General features: G+C 38.3%; 1 protein-coding gene across 1 annotated transcript; it reads right to left on the minus strand.

Moving 5' to 3' along the window:
- Positions 1-422: 422 nt before the first annotated feature.
- Positions 423-10222, minus strand: LOC117408603 (WD40 repeat-containing protein SMU1). The gene is made up of 12 exons (XM_034013730.3): positions 10088-10222; positions 9233-9443; positions 8477-8629; positions 7941-8051; positions 7460-7588; positions 7213-7332; positions 6742-6858; positions 5992-6119; positions 5683-5809; positions 3247-3414; positions 2585-2737; positions 423-842 (listed from the first exon to the last, which is right to left on the minus strand). Exons 1-12 carry the CDS (start codon positions 10111-10113, stop codon positions 744-746), a joined length of 1542 nt encoding a protein of 513 aa, XP_033869621.1. The 5' UTR covers positions 10114-10222; the 3' UTR covers positions 423-743.
- Positions 10223-23950: the final 13728 nt, after the last annotated feature.

Raw genomic sequence — 23950 nt, forward strand, 5'->3', positions numbered from 1 at the left:
CATTGGGCCTCATTAGTCAAGTCACACATAAAAACATGCATTTGTTGAGGTGTAGCCCATATTAAAAGGTGTAATGAAAGCACAAGCAGCAATAACGGGTGGGTATTATTCAGGCAGACTGTACTGGACGAACATAAGTCTCATAGTGGCTCTCCATCATGAAAGCAGGTCAAAGGGGAAAAGCTTTTTAAAAACAATTGAACACCACTGAATGAAGCATTATATTGAATGAGCTTCTGCACAACAATCTTCCTATAATTTAATTTCTAGGACACAATAAACAAACAAAATCACAAGATGCATTGGTTGGATTTAAATACTACATGCAAAAAAAAAAAAGCAATGCAGCCTACTGCTACTCCTTTATATATATATTTAAAAAAAAAATAAAAATCTTATACTACCCAAAATAAAAGCACAAACAGCTTTGAAGGAGATTTAATTCCACCAGAATGTCCAAACATGTGTATTTCAAGTTTACAGTCTCAATGTTGATCCTAATTCAGGAAAATAGGTACATTAGTAGCTGTGTATTTTAAAACTGGAAGCAACACCAGAGAAAATAAACCTGGAAAGCAGAAAGAAACAAGTTTATAAAAGTTGTGTAAAATGCAACCAAAATTCTTATCAAAACATAAAAATCATGATATGAAAGCAAAACAAGTCCAATTGATGCAGCCCCTCCTCCTCCTCCTCCTCCTCCTCCTCCTCCATATCCATTGAATCCAACCCGGGGGAAACAGCTAGGGTTTCCAGAGTTTGAGGAGACCATCTTCACTGTACGTGGCGATCAGATTCTGATGTGGGTGGTGTGCAATTCCAATGACATCCTTCTCATGGATCTAGTCAAAAAGAAAGGAGTTTAGAATATTTTGTACACAATTAAGTATGTAGTCTCCTAATGTTTTTTTTGTTATCCACTATCCAAAGTTTGTGCCATTTGCTTGGTTCCTCTTTGTAATTGTGCAGATAAAACATCTGGGATTGATGCATGCAGATCAATATGGAGGAAAAGGCAGCTTTATCAGATGTTCAGAAAATGTTTTATTTATTTTTAACACGCACCATAATTCTCAGTCATGGAGTTGTCATTGCTCTGGATTATGATTATGCTTATTATTCACATATGTTCTCACATTAAGCCCAATCTCTCTAACAGACACGTGATTTGGGGAGTTTCTGAATTGTATTTAATTGCATGCACTGATTTAACATAGTTTTTTCAGAGCTCCTTTACAAAGACTGGTAAAGATAGTACTCATGACAAGTATTTAAATATTCCCAATCATAGATTCCATTTAACATGGTTTAATTTCAAGAATCACATCCACAAGACTAAATATGTAAATACATGCACAGCTAAAGTCAGTTTAGATAGGCTTTTTAATATGTTTTAATTTTTTTTTTTTTTTTTTAATTTGTCGTCGCCAATGGTTTTTACCCCGGTTTTCTCCCCAATTTGGAATACCCAATTATTATTTTTAGCTTGGTTCACCATTGCAACTCCTGCGCCGAATCGGGAAACTGCGGCAGACACACGTGTCCTCCGAAACATCCTGCCAAGCCGTCTTTTTTCACGCTGCAGGTCTACAGCAAAGCCACCAGACCCATAGTGCTGGAGGACAACACAGATCTGATTGGCTTCTACAGCAGACCCCGAGACGCCTTATCGGCCACAGGAGTCGCTGGTGCGCAGCGAACCGAGGATTACTCTGCCGACCTGAACCCTCCCCACCTGGGAACTCCCGGCCACGATCGGCAATGGCATAACCTGGACTCCAACCAGAGATCTCCAGGCTATAGGGCTCATCCTGCACTCCACGTGGCGCGCCTTTACTTGATGCACCACTCGGAAGCCCACCTGGCTATTTTATATGTTTAACTTCCTGTATATCTGAATTAACCCTTTGCAGTCCACTTTAAGTGCGTGTCAGGCACATCAGGTCCAATTTATTTTCACATGCGCAGTTAATTTTAGACGCGCTGGTTAAAAATATTTTTTTTCCCCACATTCAAACGGGTTTAAAAGGCCCTGCATATCAACAAAGCACTCACTAGGCATCTCCAGCCCCGCCCCACCCTTTTGTTCGCTATAGCTTTCACATATGCTAATAAATAAATAATAATAATAATAATAATAATAATAATAATAATAATAATAATAGTCGTACATACCGATCAATCATCACCTGATCACTCGTTTTATCACCAAACTCCTCAATAATGCGATCCAAGTCATTATTTTATTACTATAACATCTCAAGAAAGCTCTGCAAATGTCCGTGATATTCTCTGTGCGCTGATGCAGTATCAGCCAGCTTGTTTCCTTATGACCGCCCCTATCTGATGCCAGGAGCAAGTATGACTATTCATGAGATACGCCCCTTTTTTTTTTTTTTCCCCCCCCGACTCGTCTCGGCTCCTGTTGCTCCCACTCAGCCATTGAATGGTTTTCTCGGCTTTTTCCGGAGAAAAAACGACTAGAAACCCGTTTTTTGCGTAATCATCACATAACTGCATTGTGCTGAACACCAAGATCTGCTGCTCAGCTTGGAACAGTGTAAAAACCACCAAGCGCACTTACTGTCAAGGTCCTCTCCAGTTTGCCAGTGACTGTGCTAAAGCAGTACAGCACAAAGTCCTCTCCAACACAGTATATCCATTCACCACGGGGAGACAGTGTGCAGCACACAAAGTCACCACCTTCCCTCTTACCGGAGCTGAAGCTTCTCACAATCTGAAACCGATACACATTTTAAACATTAACTACAGCAAGTTTTCATAACCTATATTCACATAAGGTGAAATGCCAAGCATAAAGTCCGTGTGAACAGTTCATTATCTCATTCAGGTCTAAGTCCAGAACTTAGGTCTTCATAACCTTCTTTACCAGCTTTTTTCTTTTTTAATCCAGCTTGTGGAAGGTGAAAATAATTAACCTTTAAGATATCTCAAAATGTAAGTACTTTATTAACCAATCACCAAGAACAACTTCTTCAAAAAACTGCACTTAACGAGATGGCAAAAGATTCTCATTACATAGCAGGTTAAGCCACTCCAACTGAGTGAATATTTTCCTTGCTACGCTTTGCCTAATTCATTTCAAGTGGACCTAGTAAGTCTCGCAGTAAAACTGAGAAAAATCGCTAAAATTACTACACAACACAAGGTATATCACTAACCCTCTTAATATTTAATGTTCTTATGACCACCCTTTTACCCTTGTCCCCCATGCCATTAACACACCTGTCCCTGCATGTTCATGATAACCACTGTGTTGGATCTGTTACACACTACGAAGTGCTCTGGGTTCTTGGGCAGCAGGATGACGTTGTTTACAGTAATGTCAGTTCCTGCTGTGGTACCCAAGGACTTGAAAGTATTAGAGCACTCTGTTGTCTTCATGTTCCAGATCTGTAAAAATAAAATAAAGTACCGTGAGATTCAAAATGTCAATAAAGTCACAATATACAGGGTGATTAAAAAGTACGTTTACCACATCAATGCACCATGCATTGTAAAATGTCATATGTCTGTATTTTATTTTACTTAAGATGGTATTAGGATAGCCTAATAAAAGTTTTCTATGACCTTTCACAGAACAAAGGCAAGTCTGTGACCATTTATAAATAACCTAGTGTAATATTTACACTCCCAACCATTTTGTATTTTTAATTAAGTCATTAACACACTAATATATATTAGCACAACGCAGTAAATAACCTGGGTTGTTTACTTTTTGCTGTCTAAAACTTTAAATAGAGGCTTAAGAGCTGCCGTGTTGATCCTGTGTGTTTTTTTAAATATATTAAACCTCACATATCACACAGAGCTCTTTTTCATTTGCCATTCTTGAAATTGTCACACAACTTATGGTGAGGTGGTAAATAAGTGCAAGGTTTGTCATTTCTAGCAAATACAAATACTGATTTTTGTATCTGAATACATGTCAGAATATTAATTCGAATATTTGTCCCAGCACTAATTGATTACATTAAATTAATATATATATATATATATATATATATATATATATATATATATATATATATATATATAAATAATTATACACACACACATGAAAGTTGCATGAGGTTACTGCATGATTCGATATACTATAATGTAGGGGTATGAGCTGAATAAAATGTTAGAGAAAATACTAAGTTTTAGTAAATAGTTGCTGCATCTGCAAGGCCACAACCAGAAATGTTTCACTAGCATAAGGGATAAATTTGAAGCAAACAGAATGATGTAACTAGGTCTGTAACGAAGGGTACAGTTTGACCTTCGAAGGTTCGGAACACATTATCTAAGGAAGATTCGAATCTTCCATAGTACTAATTTGCATAATTTACTGGTGACATCACCGTAGCTACTGGTCTATATTTGATTGAAAATCCTATTATCGTACAGGTAATCCATATAAATGGAATAAAACATTAACATGTAGTTTTAAAATATGTTATATAGAACAGTAATCATGTTTTTATCCTATGACTAAAAATACACGTTTAAGTACACGTAATTGATGCTGCGTACGATACTCATATATATACAGTAGTATTGGACAATAATGCAGTTTTGTTAACAATTATCGGCTGTAAATGATCACGATCATGATTATCGACTGAATAAAATATATAACATTTCTTGTAATATCTAACTATTTTACAAAATAAAGTTCTCAGCTGTGTAACAGTTTCCCATTCCAAACACAGATCATATGTTGCAGTAACCCTTGGTTGGGATCTTCATATACAGCTCTTGCTAATTTATTTAACCCACAAAGTAGGGTTGCAACCTTTATAAAGTAATGATTAATTAATACTTACAATTTATTACACAATGCAGAGTAGTTTAACCTACTCCATGCTCAGTTTTCAAAATAAAAATTTAGTGTCAGCATATATTTTATGTTTCATACTTATTCTACTGTAACACTTCTTACGTCTTGTACACTAGGTATTCAGTACATATTTTATTGAAGCAATACTGCCGCTATAGTTACTTCCCCAGTGCTTTGGCATTATACCCTGATCCAATACGCAGCGGCATCGATAGAGCTGCTATGTATAACGATCTGGTAGTGGATTTTAATACAACTTTTGCTTAAGTAATAGGCTTTATACAAATGAAAAGATCAAATTTTGCAGCGACATTTAATGTGCGATTTATAGTATTCACACGTTGTCAAACGGTTTCTGTTAGAGAGAGAGAGAAAGAAAAAAAAAAAAAGTCAAATGTTGCCTGACAAACCTTCGAAGGTTCTGATCTACCTTCGAATTCCTGGCTAGCGAACGAACCTTCGAACACAGCCCTAGATGTAACCAGAGCGTGGACTATTGGGCAAAACAAAAAGCCAGTTATGAAAGATGTAAACATCAAGTGCTGTATAAAACAGGCTTATTTGTTGGAGCCGGAAGATTGCAATGACTGTAGCCTCTCTCTCCAGAACATAGGTCAATATTTCCTTATTCTGTATTTTGCAGTCAATAAAGTTTACTAAACTTAAACCTTGTTGTATTTGAGCAAATACTTTGGGTCAATCCACAAAAATAACACTCACTTACATGAGGCAGTCATTAGCCACTGACAAATATACAGTACTTGCCACATTCACGATGTACCCTTTAACAATCTTTTGTAAAAGCCTGTCAAACAAAATGCTTCTGGTCATTATACCTTGACTGTGCCATCAGAAGATGCACTGATTATGTAATGTCCATCCTGTGTAAAAGTGGCTTCATTTACAAAGGAGGAATGACCGCGGAATTCCTTCAGGGTTTTGCCAGACTTGAGTCCATGAACTCTGCAAACACACACAAAAAAACACCACATGTTGGATGTCTCTCATCAATGCTCGTGCATTACACCCAAATGTTTTCTTCAGCTTAATCAAATGTACAGTGGGGGAAAAATTAATAAATAATGAAGAGCAGAACCACACAATAGTGGTGTTGTGTTATTCTGGTGCTATGTCGTTCAACATACCTGATAGTCTGGTCAAAAGAAGCGCTGAGAAGCTGACTACTGTCCTTGCAGAAGCTGAGACAGGTGACCCCTTTGCTGTGAGCACGCTCAAAACGTCTCAGGCACTGGCCACTCTGAATCTTCCACACCTGCAATTTAAAAGGATGGCCCATCAGTCTTCTGGATCAACTACTAATGTTTGCCTCTCCTGGGAGATGTACACAAAAAGACTGCAAGCTTGGCCTTAATAGTTTACCATATGACAGAGGGTAGATGGGGTTTAGAATCACACGATTTTTATTGGTTGGTAGAAGTATCGGGTTCAAAACACTGAAAGTTACAAACAAGGAGCCATTCAGAAAGAAGCTGTGTGGAAATATGCTGTCTTTGTATATACAAAAAAAAGTAAAATGTCCCTATGTAGTTATTAAAATACAGGATATGAACATGTAAACTCAGTGGCCACTACATGTATCCCCACATAAAAATCGAGTAGACTTGGGAAGGATATTATACGGTACAAAATATTACTTGAACCAAACGACATCCTAATGGCCACTAACTGCTGTAAAACACACACCCAAAGCCAAGGTTTACTGTGCACCTTCATGTATGGACCAAGTGAAGTTTAACAGCCTACATTCCAACACTTCATACCGGTAAAGCTATCTCCAGGAAAAACATGGTCTTATTTTTGCTGTATTGTTGCAGACTGCTTAAAGTGTATAGCAGTTAATAAATAAAATACTGAGTAAAATGTGTAACTCTTACCTTAATCCTTCCATCCTGTGCACCACTGGCCAACATTTCAGTGTCCCGACTGAAGCACATGCACAGCACTGCATCATCCATCATCATGAAGTTGTCTTGAGCCTGGTACTTCAAATCCTAGAACAAAGACAGCAAGCTCTGAAAAGCAATCACTGTTGATCATTTGAAAATACTGTATCCCAATTAAAATAAGCAAAGTATCAATAAAGTGGCATAAATAGCATTGGGAAGAACCATCTCCTCATTTAAGCAGAAATCCCTGATCCTCAGTATCCCAGTTAGGCGGCGCCGACTGTATTCACAGTAATCAAAGAAATTTATTAACAGGAGGCGGTCATTCGGCACATCTAGTGTCACACGGTTCCTAGCAGCTGACTGATCTCAAAAAGGATCCAAGTAATTCAGCATCAAACACATGATTAGGTAACCCAATATATAACCTGACAATGCTCTTGCACTGCAAAAACCTACCTTCCTGATTTTGCCAGTGGTGAAGTTCCACACTTCAATGAATCCATCCACAGAGCCAGTGACCAGATACTGCCCATCAGGTGAGAATCGTGCACACTCAACATGGGACTTCTGGCCAAACTGTTAGGCAACACAAGAGATCAGTTCAAATCCTCATACAGAACTGTATCTGAATTATTATTATGTATTTATTTTTACACAAAGCCAACATGCAAAATTGTGTCAGCATAATTTGCTCTGGATTTACCTTGATGTGTCTGTTGAGCTGTGTGGGGAACTTCTCCTCCTCCACATCCTTTACAGCTGCTTTACCCCTGAACAAATCGATGGTCATGCCTGGTGGAAGGAGCCCCTGGTGCTGCTGCCACTTCAGAGACTGCAGGGAAGCAAAACGTTTACCGATGAATTTTACAGCTTGTGAAAGGTCCTGCATAAGCAGCACTAGAGACTTAATTGCTCTCTATGTAAATCAACAGTGCTTAAACACATTGCCCTACAAGCATTCCATAAGCCAGAACTGGTGGACCACCTTCTTAAGAGCAGTTTGTTTAGTCCATCTGATCCTTGGCATTGAGACTGCCTGTAAATGTGCCCAGTGTCAGTTTGTGACAAACTGCATGCTGGTTTTGTTATGTAGACCATTGTCTACTGTAGAATACATTGAAAACACAAAATCTAATTTCCCTTAACCTGAGATCAAGTGTAGCAAACCCATTATATAAACCCACCTGCCCAAGTAGGGCCATAAGACGTGAAGGGGGAACCACACTGACTTCTCCTGCCAGAGCCTGAGCGATTGCTACTCTCCGTTTCTCTTTACTGCTGCCATCTGGGTAGGCCTGCAAGGAAAGAGATTCACATTAGAGATGAATGTGCTGCGAAATTAGGTACTGAAGTGATGGGTTGCGCGGTCGCTTAAAGTATCACAAACTGTGAACAAAACAAAACTGTTGAATGAATTGTAGGTCTTTATGTTAACTAGTCCTGAGAAGACATCCTTGAGCCGAGGTAGCATTTTATAGTACCCTCCCCCGTCTTTTAATGTATGTGCATACATTTAACATTTCCATCCCTTCAAAACTGCACCTTGTAGTTGGTAATGTAAAGTTTGTTTTATTTCCTAGGCAAGAACACTCACTCTGCAAATGCAAAGTAGGAGAATATTTTGAATAAGTGCTCCGTTACTTCACATTTAAAATCTTTAAATTAAAAAAAAAAAACTTCTCCGAACAAAGAATCTGGAATCATATGGAGTTTAGCTTACCTCTCGGGGATCAAAGTAGGACCTGGCCAGGAGGTTCTCCAGGTGAATATATCTCTCTGGCTGGGTTTGCTTCAACATGATCATGGGGTCTGTCTGCCTTAACAGAGACCTGGCAGCTCCCAGCTCTCGAAGCTCAATCAGCTCCAACACCACCTGTGAGGGACATGAAAAGCAACTCATTAAGAATGCAGCAGGAGGAACATGTGCAACTCAGTGAACAAATAATATCATGTATAATAAAAATACAAAGCTGTCATTGGTTTTCCTTTTCCATAATCATTATTCTGCAGCTCTAATATTGACTATTTCTCCCATACAGCACACAGTATATGCCACTTTTGTTGAAGGTCATGTGTTAAAGTTATCCTTGGATTTCCTCATTCCAGATCTAGGGACATTTATGTGTGGAACAGCACACCACAATATTTGTGCTGGTCTAGTAGAAGTGTGACCTGTATTAATGAACTACAAGCATCAATTCATCCCTCCTGACCTTTCAACTTTGAGCCCACAGAGCTCAGTGTCCCATTGCTTCCTGGAATGAAGGAATCAAAGACATGGTCAAATTAATTGTGCATTTAACTGAAAGCTAGTTAGAAATAATTGTTGAACCATGAAAAAAATGTAACTAGACTCGAACATGACTCCAGAAGATACAATTAATTTAATATTTAAAGCGTGCAATACAATTCACACCATACCTCAAATTTCTGAAATAACTTTCTGTACACTAAGCCCATATGGAGCACCACTTACCTGCTCATAAAGATCAATGAGAGTCTTGTCAGGCAGCTTGAGAGACTGTATAGCCTGCAAGACTGTGTCCCAGTGCCCACTGTTTATATCGGCTACAAAACTCTCAATACTGTCCACAGTGTTCAAGGAGACGGTCGTCTCCTCTTGTAGGGTAACCAGTGTCCGGTGCAAATTGTTTTCTTTCAGGTACTGCATGATCAGACGTATGACGCTGTAAAACAAAATAAAAGGGTTACATTTGCTGTGAATCTGAGCCAAGTATATATATTTGTTTTCATCAATAACCTAATGACCTTTGGGAAGCCTCGCTATTAAAGGCGCTACAGATGTAATTGTGTTGCTGTACATATGCTATGTGCTACCTGGCATTAATAGTAATACGCCCACAGGAATCCCAAACATGATTCAACTCCATTACTTACACAGTAATGTTATACAATTTCTTTACAACTGTATTGTTTTTTTTTTTAATTTTATTTGTCTTATTTCGTTTTTGTGGCGGTACCCTCAAACGCCGAAGCTGGGTAGCACACGTAGCGTGCAATATTAATTACAGCAGAACTCAACGAAACCTTACAACACATTTTGTATTGTTTCGTTGCATGTGCATGTGCCAGCATTTCACTTCGTATATACAGTCCACTGATTTTTTTTAAACGATGCAGTTTTTGGAAGCTAGGCAATTCAAACATTCCCGGATTGGGAAAAACAAACAGCATCCACAGCTACCGCTTTGACTAGGCCTCAGTGCACACACAGCCTCCATTCGCATACATTTAGTGGACATAAACACAATACAATAGCAGTAGTGCAGACTCGTTCTACTTAACACATATGTAACTTCACGAAACTTACTCTGCCGATTCGACTTCCAGAGACATGATTCAAATCCAAAACTAGACCAAATCTAATAAAACAACCTGCACACAGTCTACCCCACAGTGAACCACTGCACAGAATCAGACCCTCTTCACGTGACCTAATACGTATACCCCCTTGTCACGTGACCATGGATTTTGTTTTTGTTCCGGAATAACAAACTAAGCACAAAGAATCAGAATATTAAATTATTTTTATCAATAGTTTTAAAAAGTGGAAGACACAGTATCGTGTGAATTGGTTTTACAAAAAGCAAATTACTGTTTGTTCTGTTCTTTCTAAATCGAAGAAAAACGCTTGATCATTTTCCTTACATTGTTTGGTTACTGGTACCTATAATGTATTTTTTATTTAAATAAAAATCATATTCTCCAAGCATAATGAGGGTTGTTTTGTATTTAATCTAAATTCTAAATAGATTATTAATATCAGGTGGGTAGATCTTTTTTTTTTTAACAGTCATAAACATTGAGGTTATATTGCAACCTCACTCTTGTCCACTAGATGGCAATGTTTTTATTGAAACATGGTTGGACAGCAAGGCTTACCATTACAACATTACCACCAGGGATCCTAGGAATCCGTTTGCTGCAGAATAACACAGAAAAACGCGATGTTCTATGTTTTTGGAGATTTTTTAGTTTTACACTTGGGGAGGGTCAAAACATGCAAGGATTGTTTGTTTGATAATAACCAAATCAATACACGTAATATATAAACATCATACATGCCAACAGTCCCTATATGGTCGGGACAGTCCCGATTTCCTAGCAAATGTCCCGCGTCCCGATACATAGGAAGAAAGTCCCGATATTTACACATAGAAAAAAAATATATTCTGCACGGTAGAGTTAGTGAAAACCACACGCTGTGCTCTTTGTGCGGCTGACACACCTGCTGATCACTAACTTACCGGTATACAAAGGTAAGAACGCTTCATTGTGTCTATGATACTATGTTTACTGTCATGCTGGTCGTGTGGTGTTGAGTTGAAGGGATACGTCTATTAAGGATAGTGTTTTTTTGTGTATGCAAGTAAACGTAAACAAGATGAGGCTGAGTTTGGATCATTTCAGCGTCTTACAACTGCCAAAGAACAGCGTGAAACCCATTTTTAGCCCTTTTATTTTACTCGTGGAATATCGCGGATTTTTCTTTTTTTATCGGAGAATTTCATTTTTTTATTGCGGAAAACTAGGATCCCTGATTATCACCAATGACCCACAGCTCAAAAACCACGTGATTGAACACAACAGCAGTCCGGAGAAAGAATACAAAATAAAGTCTGAATATTCCCACAGGGTGAACCGTACAGTTGGTGGAAAATTCCAAAATGCTACCTATAAAATAGTAATAATAATAATAATAATAATAATAATAATAATAATAAATCAATCTTTATTTTTGTATAGCGCCTTTAACGAGGGCCGCCACAAAGCACTTTACATGAAGAAAAAAATAAAAATATAAATAAAGTAATAACAATAATGGTAATGATCACAAGAACACTGCGCATACAATAGTTAAAAGTATTTAAAATAAATGAAACAGTAAAATAATGTTAACCGAGGGAGCTTCCCTTACAGTACTGGGCAGGTCATTCCATAATTTCGGTGCAATATAGCTGAAACATCTACCACCTGAGTTGTTGTTTAATGGGTATAGAAAGTAATCTGGCCTCCTCAGATCGGAATGACCGATTGGCGACGTGTGGTGTTAAACGATCTTTAAGGTAAGGTGGAGCAAGGCTATTTAGAGCCTTATAGGTTAATAACAGCGCCTTAAAATCTATCCCAAATCGGACATGAAGCCAGTGTAGGGATGCTAGCACAGGAGTGATATGATCTCGTCTCTTAGTCCCAGTTAAAACTTGTGCAGCAGCATTTTCTACAAGTTGAAGACAATATGTCACATTGCTACCAATACCAATTAAAAGAGCATTACAATAATCAATTATTGATGATATAAAAGCATGCATCAATCTCTCAGCATCCTGTCTGGAAAAAATACCTCTCAATCTGGCAATGTTTCTTAAGTGGAAAAAAAATTGTAACATTTTTAATGTGCGCCTCAAATGAGAGGTCTGGGTCAAAAATGACACCTACGTTTTCTTTAATTTCTGCTCTAAAATCTGTACAAAGACCATCAAGCACAAAATCAATACAATTCTTGTATTGTTTCTGAGGTCCCAAAACATCACTTCTGTTTTGTCTGAATTTAGCATTAGGAAGTTTTTTAAGTATCCCATTTTTGATCTCAGCAAGACAGGTATTTAAAATATTAGCAGCAGACCCATCACCCTGCTTGAGGGACAGGTAAAGGTGAGTATTATCAGCATAACAGTGAAAATGAATGTCTACATGTCTACAAATAATATTACCCAAGGGTAGCACATAAAAAATAAATAGAATTGGGCCAAGAATCGATCCCTGGGGGACCCCACATGTAACCTTTTACAAAAAAGAGGTCTCCTCCTCAATTTTAACAAGCTGAAACCTGTTGGAGAGAGAGGGCAGGAACCAGGACAGGACAGTACCTGAAAAGGCCCACCATATTCTCAGGCGGTCAATTTAAACAGAGTGGTGTCAAAAGCTGAACTTAAATCAAGTAAAACAAGAACTGAAGGCGAGCCCGCATCAGAGGACCACAACACATCATTTACCACTCGAATGATAATAATTACCAATCATCCACATTTTCCAAAAGTTTACCGGAATAAAGGTGATGTATTCTGGGCTTATGAAAAGATAAACCCAAACCCTTTCAAAGTGGCAGATTAATTTAAACCGCAAGTAATTTAATTTTCTTTAACTTAATATTAGAAGGGCACAGTTATCCTACTAGGCACATTTGAGAGAGAGAGAGAGAGAGAGAGAGAGAGAGAACGAGAACGGTTTAATTTCATCTATTTCAAACAGCTTAAATGCAATTATTTCAGGATCATTTTGAAGTATCTGTAATTGGAAATGGATAGTCCCCTAATAACTCAGTCATGCTTTCCAGAAGTCTATACACTGACTTTGCAAGATTAGTTAACCTGCTATGTACACCATGCCGCAGCAGTGACTGTCATACTGCACCACTAGAAATACTGAGTTTGTCGGCAGTATTCTGCAGCTTTTGTAGTGCTACAGCTTTCTTTGTGAGTAGCTATTTATTGAGCTCTTATTTCACTGGTCAATTCACACTTCCTCTTTTAGTGGTTGCATAGGCATTCTTATTACAGGTCAATGGTAATCAACAGACAAATGGTTATAGTCCCAATTTTTATATCAAATACCTGATACAAAGAAACCAATATATACATTAGATCTAGGGATAACCACATTATCAACAATAAAGCACTTGGTAGTGCACACAGCTCAGTTTGCAAGTACACTAGCTGATTATGCAAGTTCAGGCCTAATTTGAATTACTTACCAATTCCTTAGTTTTGAATGATAAAAATGCAAAAATCAAGATGACTACATATATTTGGAATGTTTATAATTTTTGGAATTCTTAATCTAGGCAGTTAAAGGACTTTTTGGAAGGCTCAGACCAGTACACTCTGAAGAACCTGCCATATAGTTATATTTAATAGGCTTTATTAATTTGCATGACAATTGGGATGTAACTTGGTATGGACATTTATGTTCTTTAGTATTAGAGTCTAGGTCACAGTGACCTACTCATGGGTTCTGCCTAGATAATAAGTTCTATGCGTATTTGTTTAACCTTAATGTAGGTCATGGTGACAGCAACATTTCTGTCTTGGTTGTGCTAATCATTATAAAAAAAATAATGACAAAACTGTTTTCAATTCAATCAACTACAGTTTACATTAGTGCAATGATGCACAGTCTACACACCTGTCTGATAAGAATCCCAAACTAGAAAGGGTAATGATTACTTTTTTTATTTGTCCACTAGATGGTGCTCTGTTCAACCAATTACAATGAAAGATAAAATACTGCAAACCCTGCAGCCACAGTTGTGCTCCCAATCTTTCTGTTTGGTTTAGAAGAGGTTCCTAGCATGTGAACATTAGACTGATTTAGATTGTTTTGGTTGGGTTTGGACTGCAGGGATTCAGATGGATTTCATATCCAGTAGATTAGTATTTAAAACATCCACACATCCATTGTTTGCCTAATGGATGTCCACAAGTTTTATTTTTCATCATGAATATTCAGTTTATTGCAAATTAATACTACCCTGAGTTTTCAGTTTAAGTTATTGGTCACACAGCTGGATACCTCAAACTTCACTTTGTAAACTAGCTTTATAGTTCATGTCAATGGAATATGGGGTTTGGGTGTACTACTTAACCTACTGTTAATGCACTACTTTAGAAAGTTTGAAACCTCAAGTACATTGTGATGTACAATTGAATTAACTTGTACTTAAGTGAGTTGATAGCAGTGGTATGTTGATGCCATTTTGTAAGACAAGTAATGGCGTTTGCCATGTCCTGAGCCATGTCGAAAGCTCTTTAGATTGTTGTAAATTTTCAGCGTTTAATTGCACAACCTATTTAAAAAATACACTGTGTAGTCAAGGTTGGTCATTGTACTTGTGGCATCAGTTGTACACCTTACAAATTCCTTGCATGCTTTGGAATGAGTAATTCTATTGTCTCTTTTAAAAAGCAAGCCCCCCTCTTTGTTTTGCATGCCTAACATACCACACAGTTCCATACAAAGCAGTAAATAAAAGGAAAAAAAGCAGTGCTACAATCTAGTGGGGGGTCTGGGAAAGGGATGAAACACAGGAGCATTGTGAGTGAGCCTTACATGCAATCTATCCATTGTGCTGCGAGCTCAGAGAGCCTTACTCGCAATCTATCCATTGTGCTGCGAGCTCAGAGAGCCTTACGCATGTTCTATCCATTGTGCTGCGAGCTCAGAGAGCCTTATGCATGTTCTATCCATTGTGCTGCAAGCTCAGAGAGCCTTACTCGCAATCTATCCATTGTGCTATGAGCTCAGAGAGCCTTACGCACAATCTATCCATTGTGCTGCGAGCTCAGAGAGCCTTATGCATGTTCGATCCATTGTGCTGTGAGCTCAGAGAGCCTTACTTGCAATCTATCCATTGTGCTGTGAGCTCAGAGAGCCTTACTTGCAATCTATCCATTGTGCTGCAAGCTCAGAGAGCCTTACTCGCAATCTATCCATTGTGCTGCAAGCTCAGAGAGCCCTACTCGCAATCTATCCATTGTGCTATGAGCTCAGAGAGCCTTACGCACAATCTATCCATTGTGCTGCGAGCTCTGAGAGCCTTACGCATGTTCTATCCATTGTGCTGTGAGCTCAGAGAGCCTTACTCGCAATCTATCCATTGTGCTGCAAGCTCAGAGAGCCTTACTCGCAGTCTATCCATTGTGCTGTGAGCTCAGAGAACCTTACTCGCAATTTATCCATTGTGCTGCGAGCTCAGAGAGCCTTACTCGCAATCTATCCATTGTGCTGCGAGCTCAGAGAAAGCTTGGGCTGCAGGCAGTGTGCCAACACATTGCAGGGAAACATGGATACCTGCAAATACCTTGAGTAATGAGACTGGGAAAGCATCACATCTTGTTATCACATCAGTTTTAAAACACTAGAGGGAGGAAAGGTGGGGGGGGGGGGTGGTGCTTATAGGAGTTTCTGTTTATTCGTTGCTCTTATTATAGTCAGAATATTTTAATCCACCTTTCTGAAAGCGAACAGTCTGTACCATACCATAATCTTGCCATGCGTGTTATGCACAGTTTGTAGTTGGATCCTCAACAGTCTTCATAATGCATGGGACATTTCTCGGTGACACTTGAGCAGCAGCACTTTTTCTTCACTAAAGACAAAGTGTTCCTTAACTTCTAATGTGAAAGTGTTATTAGGGTTAGTAACTTTGTCAATGACCGCCCTTTTTCTTGTGCTAAAGAGCAGCTTGGTGTGGATATGAAATGTTACAGTTGTCTTAACTAATGTAGTCGTCTTTTTGTTTATATTCCCTTTTGTTTAGCATTTTCTGTTTCAGACATCACAACATGTTGCCTTTTTTTAAAGCACCCCTGTGTGATCTCGATAAAGCTCTCAAACATGTCTTCTCTATAAGTACAGGTGGTATACCAGAGTGTAACTATTATCCTGTCCCCTAGGTAACACATCAGAAAATAGTTCAGCAAGAAATACCACAGAGACCAAATGTGTATGTTACGGTTAGTGGCAGTTACACTTCAAATGCAGGCTGGAAAAATATTGTTCATTTGAAAAAGTGTGTCTTGGTTATTACTTGTCTTGGAGCTGAACAATAAGACGTGTTACATCCATCCATCTATATGTCCCACCTACATTTGTGCATATATCTGGAAAAGCACTTAGCCAATTGTCATGAAACTTGGTAATAACATTATTAAGTTTAAATAGTTCAGAATATCAGATTTTAGAAACATAGAGGGGTTTCTGTCTGACCGTTCATCTGTCCCGCAGTTCACACTTACAGTACATTTTTGCATATATATAGGAGGCTGTGTGGTCCAGTGGTTAAAGAAAAGGGGCTTGTAACCAGGAGGTCCCCGGTTCAAATCCCACCTGTGCCACTGACTCATTGTGTGACCCTGAGCAAGTCACTTAACTTGTGCTCCGTCTTTCGGGTTAGACGTAGTTGTAAGTGACTCTGCAGCTGATGCATAGTTCACACACCCTAGTCTCTGTAAAATAATAATAATCTATCCAGAGAAGTGTTATGAAACTAGGTATTATTTAGCATTGCAAGTTATTGCATATCTGATTCTGGAGATATATGGAGGTGTCTGTCATTCTGTTCATCCATGTCTTACAGTTTTGCATATATCTGGAGAATTGCTAATAAAGTTGCGATTAAACATTTCACGTCTAATTCTTGTTTGATACTGTTCTGTACATACTATTGTTATATGTCATGAACTTCATCATACCGATAGCTCTAACTCTGAATTTACAGCCATGGCAGGGGATGCATCTTACTGACATGCTTATTTTAGCAGTGCCTGAATAACCATCATCTTGTTTGCCTGACTAGATGAGCATCTGTATCTTAGCAGCAGTTAAAGCGTGCCTCTTTTGGAAGGGTATTGCTGTAAACCCCAAAGCAGCATTTGAGCCAAATTACACACGATACAGTCTATTTTAATGACTGAAACTGCAGCGTATCTAAAGAGTGAAGTCACTTTCATCTTGGTCTGCTGCGCCACCCGTTCTGTTCTGTTTTTATTGTATGTAATAATGGTGTTTAAAAGTGGTTCAATCAATCACCCCTAGTTAAAGGACAGCTGCATTTTAATCTGCCATTGTTTTTGCCACTGAAATACACCCCAATATGTATGTCATTTTAATTTAACAGTGGATTGACAGTCTCGGATGCCAAAGGATTTATTAACACACAGGGCACTCACATTGCCAAGTCAGAAAGCAGGCTCTGTAAGGTTAGTTATGAGGAAATATGAAAGTTCACAAAACAATGAAGCCATTTAATGTGTGCTGAGTCACACAAGTAGCTGGACGCTGAAGCTGACAGGTGATCCCTTTTTTTGAAAGTGTAAATGAAGTCTGAACAGTGCAGTGCCAAGGGGAATGTGGGAACCCTCAACTCTCTTTTTGAACTGCATATTTATTTACAGTATTTCTGGCACATGTAATAAGTAGTGTATTGACAGAATAGCTAGAGTTGTAAGGGTCTAGTGGTATGAAAGGATAAGCATGATAGGAACCCACTGGCTGATTAATGTGTTATACTTCAGTTCCCATCTGCAGTGATTAATTTTTTCAGCATGAGATAACAAAACTTTTATGCTCCATTTGATATTATGCATCCCCACTGTGGATGAAATCCCCTCTGAAGGGGGAAATAGTGGAGCCAGTATAGTTGTTGTACATGTGTATGTATCTCACACTGTTACATATGTCTGGAGAACCACTTATGAAATTGTCATGAAACTTGGCGTTAATGTTATTCCAACATAAGTTGTTTAGAAAATAAGATTCTGGGGATATGGGAGGTGTCTGTCAATCCGTCCGTCTGTCCAACTGTATGTCACTCTCACATGTTTGCATCAATCCGGAGAACTGCTTATCCAATTGTAATGAAACTTGGCATTGCAATTATTTACTGTTAGTTGTTTAGATTATCAGATTCTGGAGGTGTCTGTCTGTCTATACATCTACCCGTCTGTATGTAATTTTTGCATGTATCTGGGGAATCACTTGTCAATTGTGACTGAACATTTCATTGCCAGTTCTTATTCTATATTACTCTGTACTGTTGATACATGTCACAGCCATCAACTTTTTCATCACACAGATAGTTCTTATTTACAGCCGTGGCCATGGGGGATGTAGAGTATGATGCTGATGATTAAAACAGACATTTTAGCTATGGGCTTTTTATTAGCACTTGTAAAATCCTAGCCTTCTTATTGGTTTACAGAAAGCAAAAGTTATTCATGTTGTCAGACAATATTTGCTTAAAGTAGTTGCAGCTAAGAAAATAATGCTATAAATCCTACCGGTTGTGCACTTCCAGTCACTAATGGTCTCAATGGGAAGTTCTGAAAAAAAGTGTACGAGCGAACATGAGCATTTTAAATGTTATGTTTTCATTTTAAAACATGGCATCAGGTACTAAACTAGGTTAAAGAAAGTTCTAATTTTGTTTACTTCTTTTTCCAGGAAGTCTGTTTCTGCTTTGCTTTCTGGGTCATTTCATTCTAGTCTTTTCAAAAGCAGACCTGGTAGTGGAGTTAGTAATCCTAGCAAATACTGGTCACAGCAGAAACACACAGTGAGACTATGCTACCTTGACACACAAAGCATTAGTTTTATGCCTCCCAATTAAGACTCTTACTATTCATTTAATCATTAAACCACTAATGAATTAATTTGGCGAATTAAGCAAATACGGGTGTTATTTACATAGGTTGTTATTAGATTAGAATCTTATGTTCAAAGCTTTCTGTGTAATTATACAGTAGACCTGTCTTTATCCTGCGAATCCTCAATGCAGATATTAGGATGTGGTTAAGTGGATGCAGTTCACTCTTATCATCTGCCTTCAAAGATGACATGCTCACACTTCCACTTAGTATAATTTACACTGTTATGTTATGTGTAAGTTATATCCCCTTTAAAAAGTGGTGAATGCTCATGGTCATTTTGCAGTTTGCCCAGGCTAATAATCATTTACGATAGTTTGCCATTGATTTATATTGCTTGCCATACATAGCTCTCTGTGCTTGCCTATGGTAAACCCTATTTTCATTATCTTTTACTACACTTTAAGTAGAATTCCTTTATTGAATCAATGCCAGATAAGATACTGTATATTCTGTAACCCAGAGCTTGTGATCCATAGTAGCCACTGTAATGTAAATAACAGCTCTGCATTTAATATTTTTATTTGAGTAAGAATACAAAAAAATCAAGATTTAATTACAACCCAAGATAAACAGTGAAGCACTTTGGGTCTGTGTTTCTCGCTATTAGGCTCAGGACCACAGGGGGTGTCGATTTAATTAAGCTGGACATAATGTCACTCCCCAACCAGCCCTGCTAACTAGTTCCAACTCTCTCTTACAATCCCAGTCCCATGTAGGTGTTTCCTATATGCCCTAAATCTAAGCCTGTGAGCATTGTGTTCTACAGAACTAAAGTCCATAGACTGTTGTAAGAAGGTTCCGGACACATCACAATACACAATATAATGTTATCCCTTAAACAGAAAAAAGAACAACACAGCAATGAAATCACTGAGCTATCATTACCTAAATAATTCTTCTTCTTCTTCTTCTTCTTCTTCTTCTTCTTCTTCTTCTTCAAATGTAAGTGCGGGCCAGACCACAGTAAATGATTGAAAAAAAAAATCAACATTTGTCAGGAGGAGATTCTGTACCTTTAATGTAGTTACATTTCAGAAAATCTAGAAAATAAAAGGGGACCAATAGTAATATTGCTAGTTCTAATAAGATGTAGAAAATGGATTTTAAAATCGTACTTTTCACTCTGAACACTGAACCGAATATTGCCATATTTAACTTATTTTCATATTTGTGATGTGGTTGCTGCAAAACTAAATTTACAACAAGAAAATGTCTAGCGTTTCATGGTTTTGTCAACAGGTCTCTCTCCTTGCGGTAAGATAAGTGAGCAGAGCGATGTGTCACTTCTTGCTGCAGTAGCACATTGCCACCTACTGACCAATATTTACTATGTCACTGTATCTGCAATAATGATAATGCATTGTGTAACTGTATGACCTCTTCCTGAACCTTACCCTGGGGCTATCACTCCCATAATAATGTGGTGGGTAGAGCGCCAAACCTACTACTCAAATGGAAATGACAGAGAAAAAGAAGAGTTGGATAAGAGGGAGAAGAATAGAAGATGCTTAACTAATACAGATGTCTCTCCCCTGACAGAACACACCTTAATTAATGAGTTTTTCTTCTCAGCTAATTAATTGACATATACAGACATGCTCAAATTTGTTGGTACCCTTACAGCTCATTGAAATAATGCTTCATTCCTCCTGAAAAGTGATGAAATTAAAAGCTATTTTATCATGTATACTTGCATGCCTTTGGTATGTCATAGAATAAAGCAAATAAGCTGTGAAAAGAGATGAATTATTGCTTATTCTACAAATATATTCTAAAATGGCCTGGACACATTTGTTGGTACTCCTTAGAAAAGATAATAAATAATTGGATTATAGTGATATTTCAAACTAATTAGTTTCTTTAATTAGTATCACACATGTCTCCAATCTTGTAATCAGTCATTCAGCCTATTTAAATGGAGAAAAGTAGTCACTGTGCTGTTTGGTATCATTGTGTGCACCACACTGAACATGGACCAGAGAAAGCAAAGGAGAGAGTTGTCTGAGGAGATCAGAAAGAAAATAATAGACAAGCATGGTAAAGGTAAAGGCTACAAGACCATCTCCAAGCAGCTTGATGTTCCTGTGACAACAGTTGCAAATATTATTAAGAAGTTTAAGGTCCATGGAACTGTAGCCAACCTCCCTGGGTGCGGCTGCAAGACGAAAATCGACCCCAGATTGAACAGAAGGATAGTGCGAATGGTAGAAAAAGAACCAAGGATAACTGCCAAAGAGATACAAGCTGAACTCCAAGGTAAAGGTACGTCAGTTTCTGATCGCACCATCCGTCGCTTTTTGAGCGAAAGTGGGCTCCATGGAAGAAGACCCAGGAGGACTCCACTTTTGAAAGAAAAACATAAAAAAGCCAGACTGGAATTTGCTAAAATGCATATTGACAAGCCACAATCCTTCTGGGAGAATGTCCTTTGGACAGATGAGTCAAAACTGGAGCTTTTTGGCAAGTCACATCAGCTCTATGTTCACAGACGAAAAATTAAGCTTTCAAAGAAAAGAACACCATACCTACAGTGAAACATGGAGGAGGCTCGGTTATGTTTTGGGCTGCTTTGCTGCGCCTGGCACAGGGTGCCTTGAATCTGTGCAGGGCACAATGAAATCTCAAGACTATCAAGGCATTCTGGAGCGAAACGTACTGCCCAGTGTCAGAAAGCTCTGTCTCAGTCACAGGTCATGGGTCCTCCAACAGGATAATGACCCAAAACACACAGCTAAAAGCACCCAAGAATGGATAAGGACAAAACATTGGACTATTCTGAAGTGGCCTTCTTTGAGTCCTGATCTGAATCCTATCGAAAATCTATGGAAAGAGCTGAAACTTGCAGTCTGGAGAAGGCACCCATCAAACCTGAGACAGCTGGAGCAGTTTGCTCAGGAAGAGTGGGCCAAACTACCTGTTAACAGGTGCAGAAGTCTCATTGAGAGCTACAGAAAACGTTTGATTGCAGTGATTGCCTCTAAAGGTTGTGCAACAAAATATTAGGTTAGCGGTCCCATCATTTTTGTCCATGCCATTTTCATCTGTTTTATTATTTACAATATTATGTTGAATAAAAAATCAAAAGCAAAGTCTGATTTCTATTAAATATGGAATAAACAATGGTGGATGCCAATTACTTTTGTCAGTTTCAAGTTATTTCAGAGAAAATTGTGCATTCTTCATTTTTTGTGGAGGGGTACCAACAAATTTGAGCACGTCTGTAATTGTGTGAAATTGACTTACTTATTAGGATAGGTTTGTAAACATTTGAAATGAACCCTTACAGTGCCCCCTGGTTTTTTTCCCCACAATTTGATAATTAACAATTTAGGTTAATTCATTGTTAGGCCGTACATGTACTTTACTTTACAATATAAGTTACTTCACTTACTTTCCTCAGTATTTCATGCTTTTTTTCATGTGGAATTATGAGCTGCAAGGGTTAAATATTATTGCACTAGATGGTTAGCATGTGTTTCTGTTAGTATTGTACCACTCGTTGAATCCAATTATGTGACTCGCTAATAAAAAAAAAAAGCTATACAAATTAAATGTGATAGAGTTAAGAACTGCACTTAGCCAAAACTTGCTAATATAATTTACAAGGCAGTTTCATTGCTGAATGTGTTTTAAATGTGTAGCATATGATATGTAGCATATAAACAAAATATGTTTTTTTTTTTTTTACAGGAGTCTGTGTGTGATGCAGTTCTAGGCCCCTTTCAGAAATTCCTGGTTATAGAAACAGATTGACAATTAGACATTAACAATGTGAGCGTGAGTGGTAATTATTGGGGACTAGGTGATGCAGTGAGTTAATGGCCCTGCCTTTACCTCAAAATGCTGGCATAGATTACCCTCAGTGGACAGTGGACCACATCACAAAACCAATACACAGGAACAATTGCTACCAGACACTGCAGGCAGTCTTCAAACGTGAGGCCAAGGTGCATGGAGACTGAAATCCCTTAATTTCTGAGAGGGTGGTCCCACTGGGAAGACTGAGGCATGCAACTAGGATAACATAGATAAATCACATTAGCAATACTTGTGTAAATCCCTTCTCTGTGGCAGCCCCTGCATTAGTTAATAAACCTGATCAATAGCGAAACAGCAATAAGAATGATTCTAGGATATCAAAGGACATTAAAACAGGTAAGAATTTTTTTTTTTTTATTTGTTTATTTAGCAAACAACCTTTATCCAAGGCAACTTCCAGAGACTAGGGTGTGTGAACTATGCATCAGATGCAGTCACTTACAATTACGTCTCACCCGAAAGACAGAGCACAAGTGACTTGCTCAGGGTCACACAATGAGTCAGTGGCTGAGGTGGGATTTGAACCGGGGACCTCCTGGTTACAAGCCCTTTTCTTTAACCACTGGACCACACAGCCTGCTGAAGATGTAGATGGTATAAAGCTTTGGATGGGGGTGTTGTCATTCTAGGTAGAAATCTAAAATTAGGATTGGGCAGACACAAGAGTAGGTCAATGATAATAGCTGATAAAAGTTGGAACTGAGTTACAGTACTTTTCTGCTGTAGTTATTTGAGACAGTGGTGTTAATGACCTTTAGTTGGGCATGAAATGAATACTTCGATATGTATTTGTCCCCAGGCTACCGCTGCTGAATCAATTTCCAGCTTCACTGCTTAGCTTTTACTGTAACAATAGCAGAGTGAGTAGAAGAATTAGATTAGTTGTTTATACTTCATTTATTTTATTGATTGTGATAGGACGGGCTTGTTTTAAGGTTTTCACATGCAGGTGGAATTTTGGAGCTCCCAATTTAGTCTTTACTCTCCGGCTTTGTGCCTCATGCAATAAACAAGATGGCACTACTGTGTCTAAAAAGGCAGCCGAAGCTTCACCGAACTCAAGCTTCATAACTGAACAGCAGCCGAGCATTGAGAGCTTTATTTTAGGGCTCTGGTGAACATTGGGAGCATGAATGCGAGTCCAT

The sequence above is a fragment of the Acipenser ruthenus genome, chromosome 2, assembly GCF_902713425.1.
Source record: "Acipenser ruthenus chromosome 2, fAciRut3.2 maternal haplotype, whole genome shotgun sequence".
NCBI classification, from domain to species: Eukaryota; Metazoa; Chordata; class Actinopteri; order Acipenseriformes; family Acipenseridae; genus Acipenser; species Acipenser ruthenus.

What these genes read in the sequence shown, in the direction of transcription:
- LOC117408603 (XM_034013730.3), bottom strand. Translation starts at nt 10,113, where the DNA reads ATGTCTCTGGAAGTCGAATCGGCAGA. An exon ending in CACAGGATGGAAGGATTAAG is followed by an intron (nt 6,120 to 6,741) that starts GTAAGAGTTACA and finishes TTTAAATTGCAG; the next exon opens with GTGTGGAAGATTCAGAGTGG. An exon ending in TCTTTTGACCAGACTATCAG is followed by an intron (nt 5,810 to 5,991) that starts GTATGTTGAACG and finishes GTGTGTTTGCAG; the next exon opens with AGTTCATGGACTCAAGTCTG.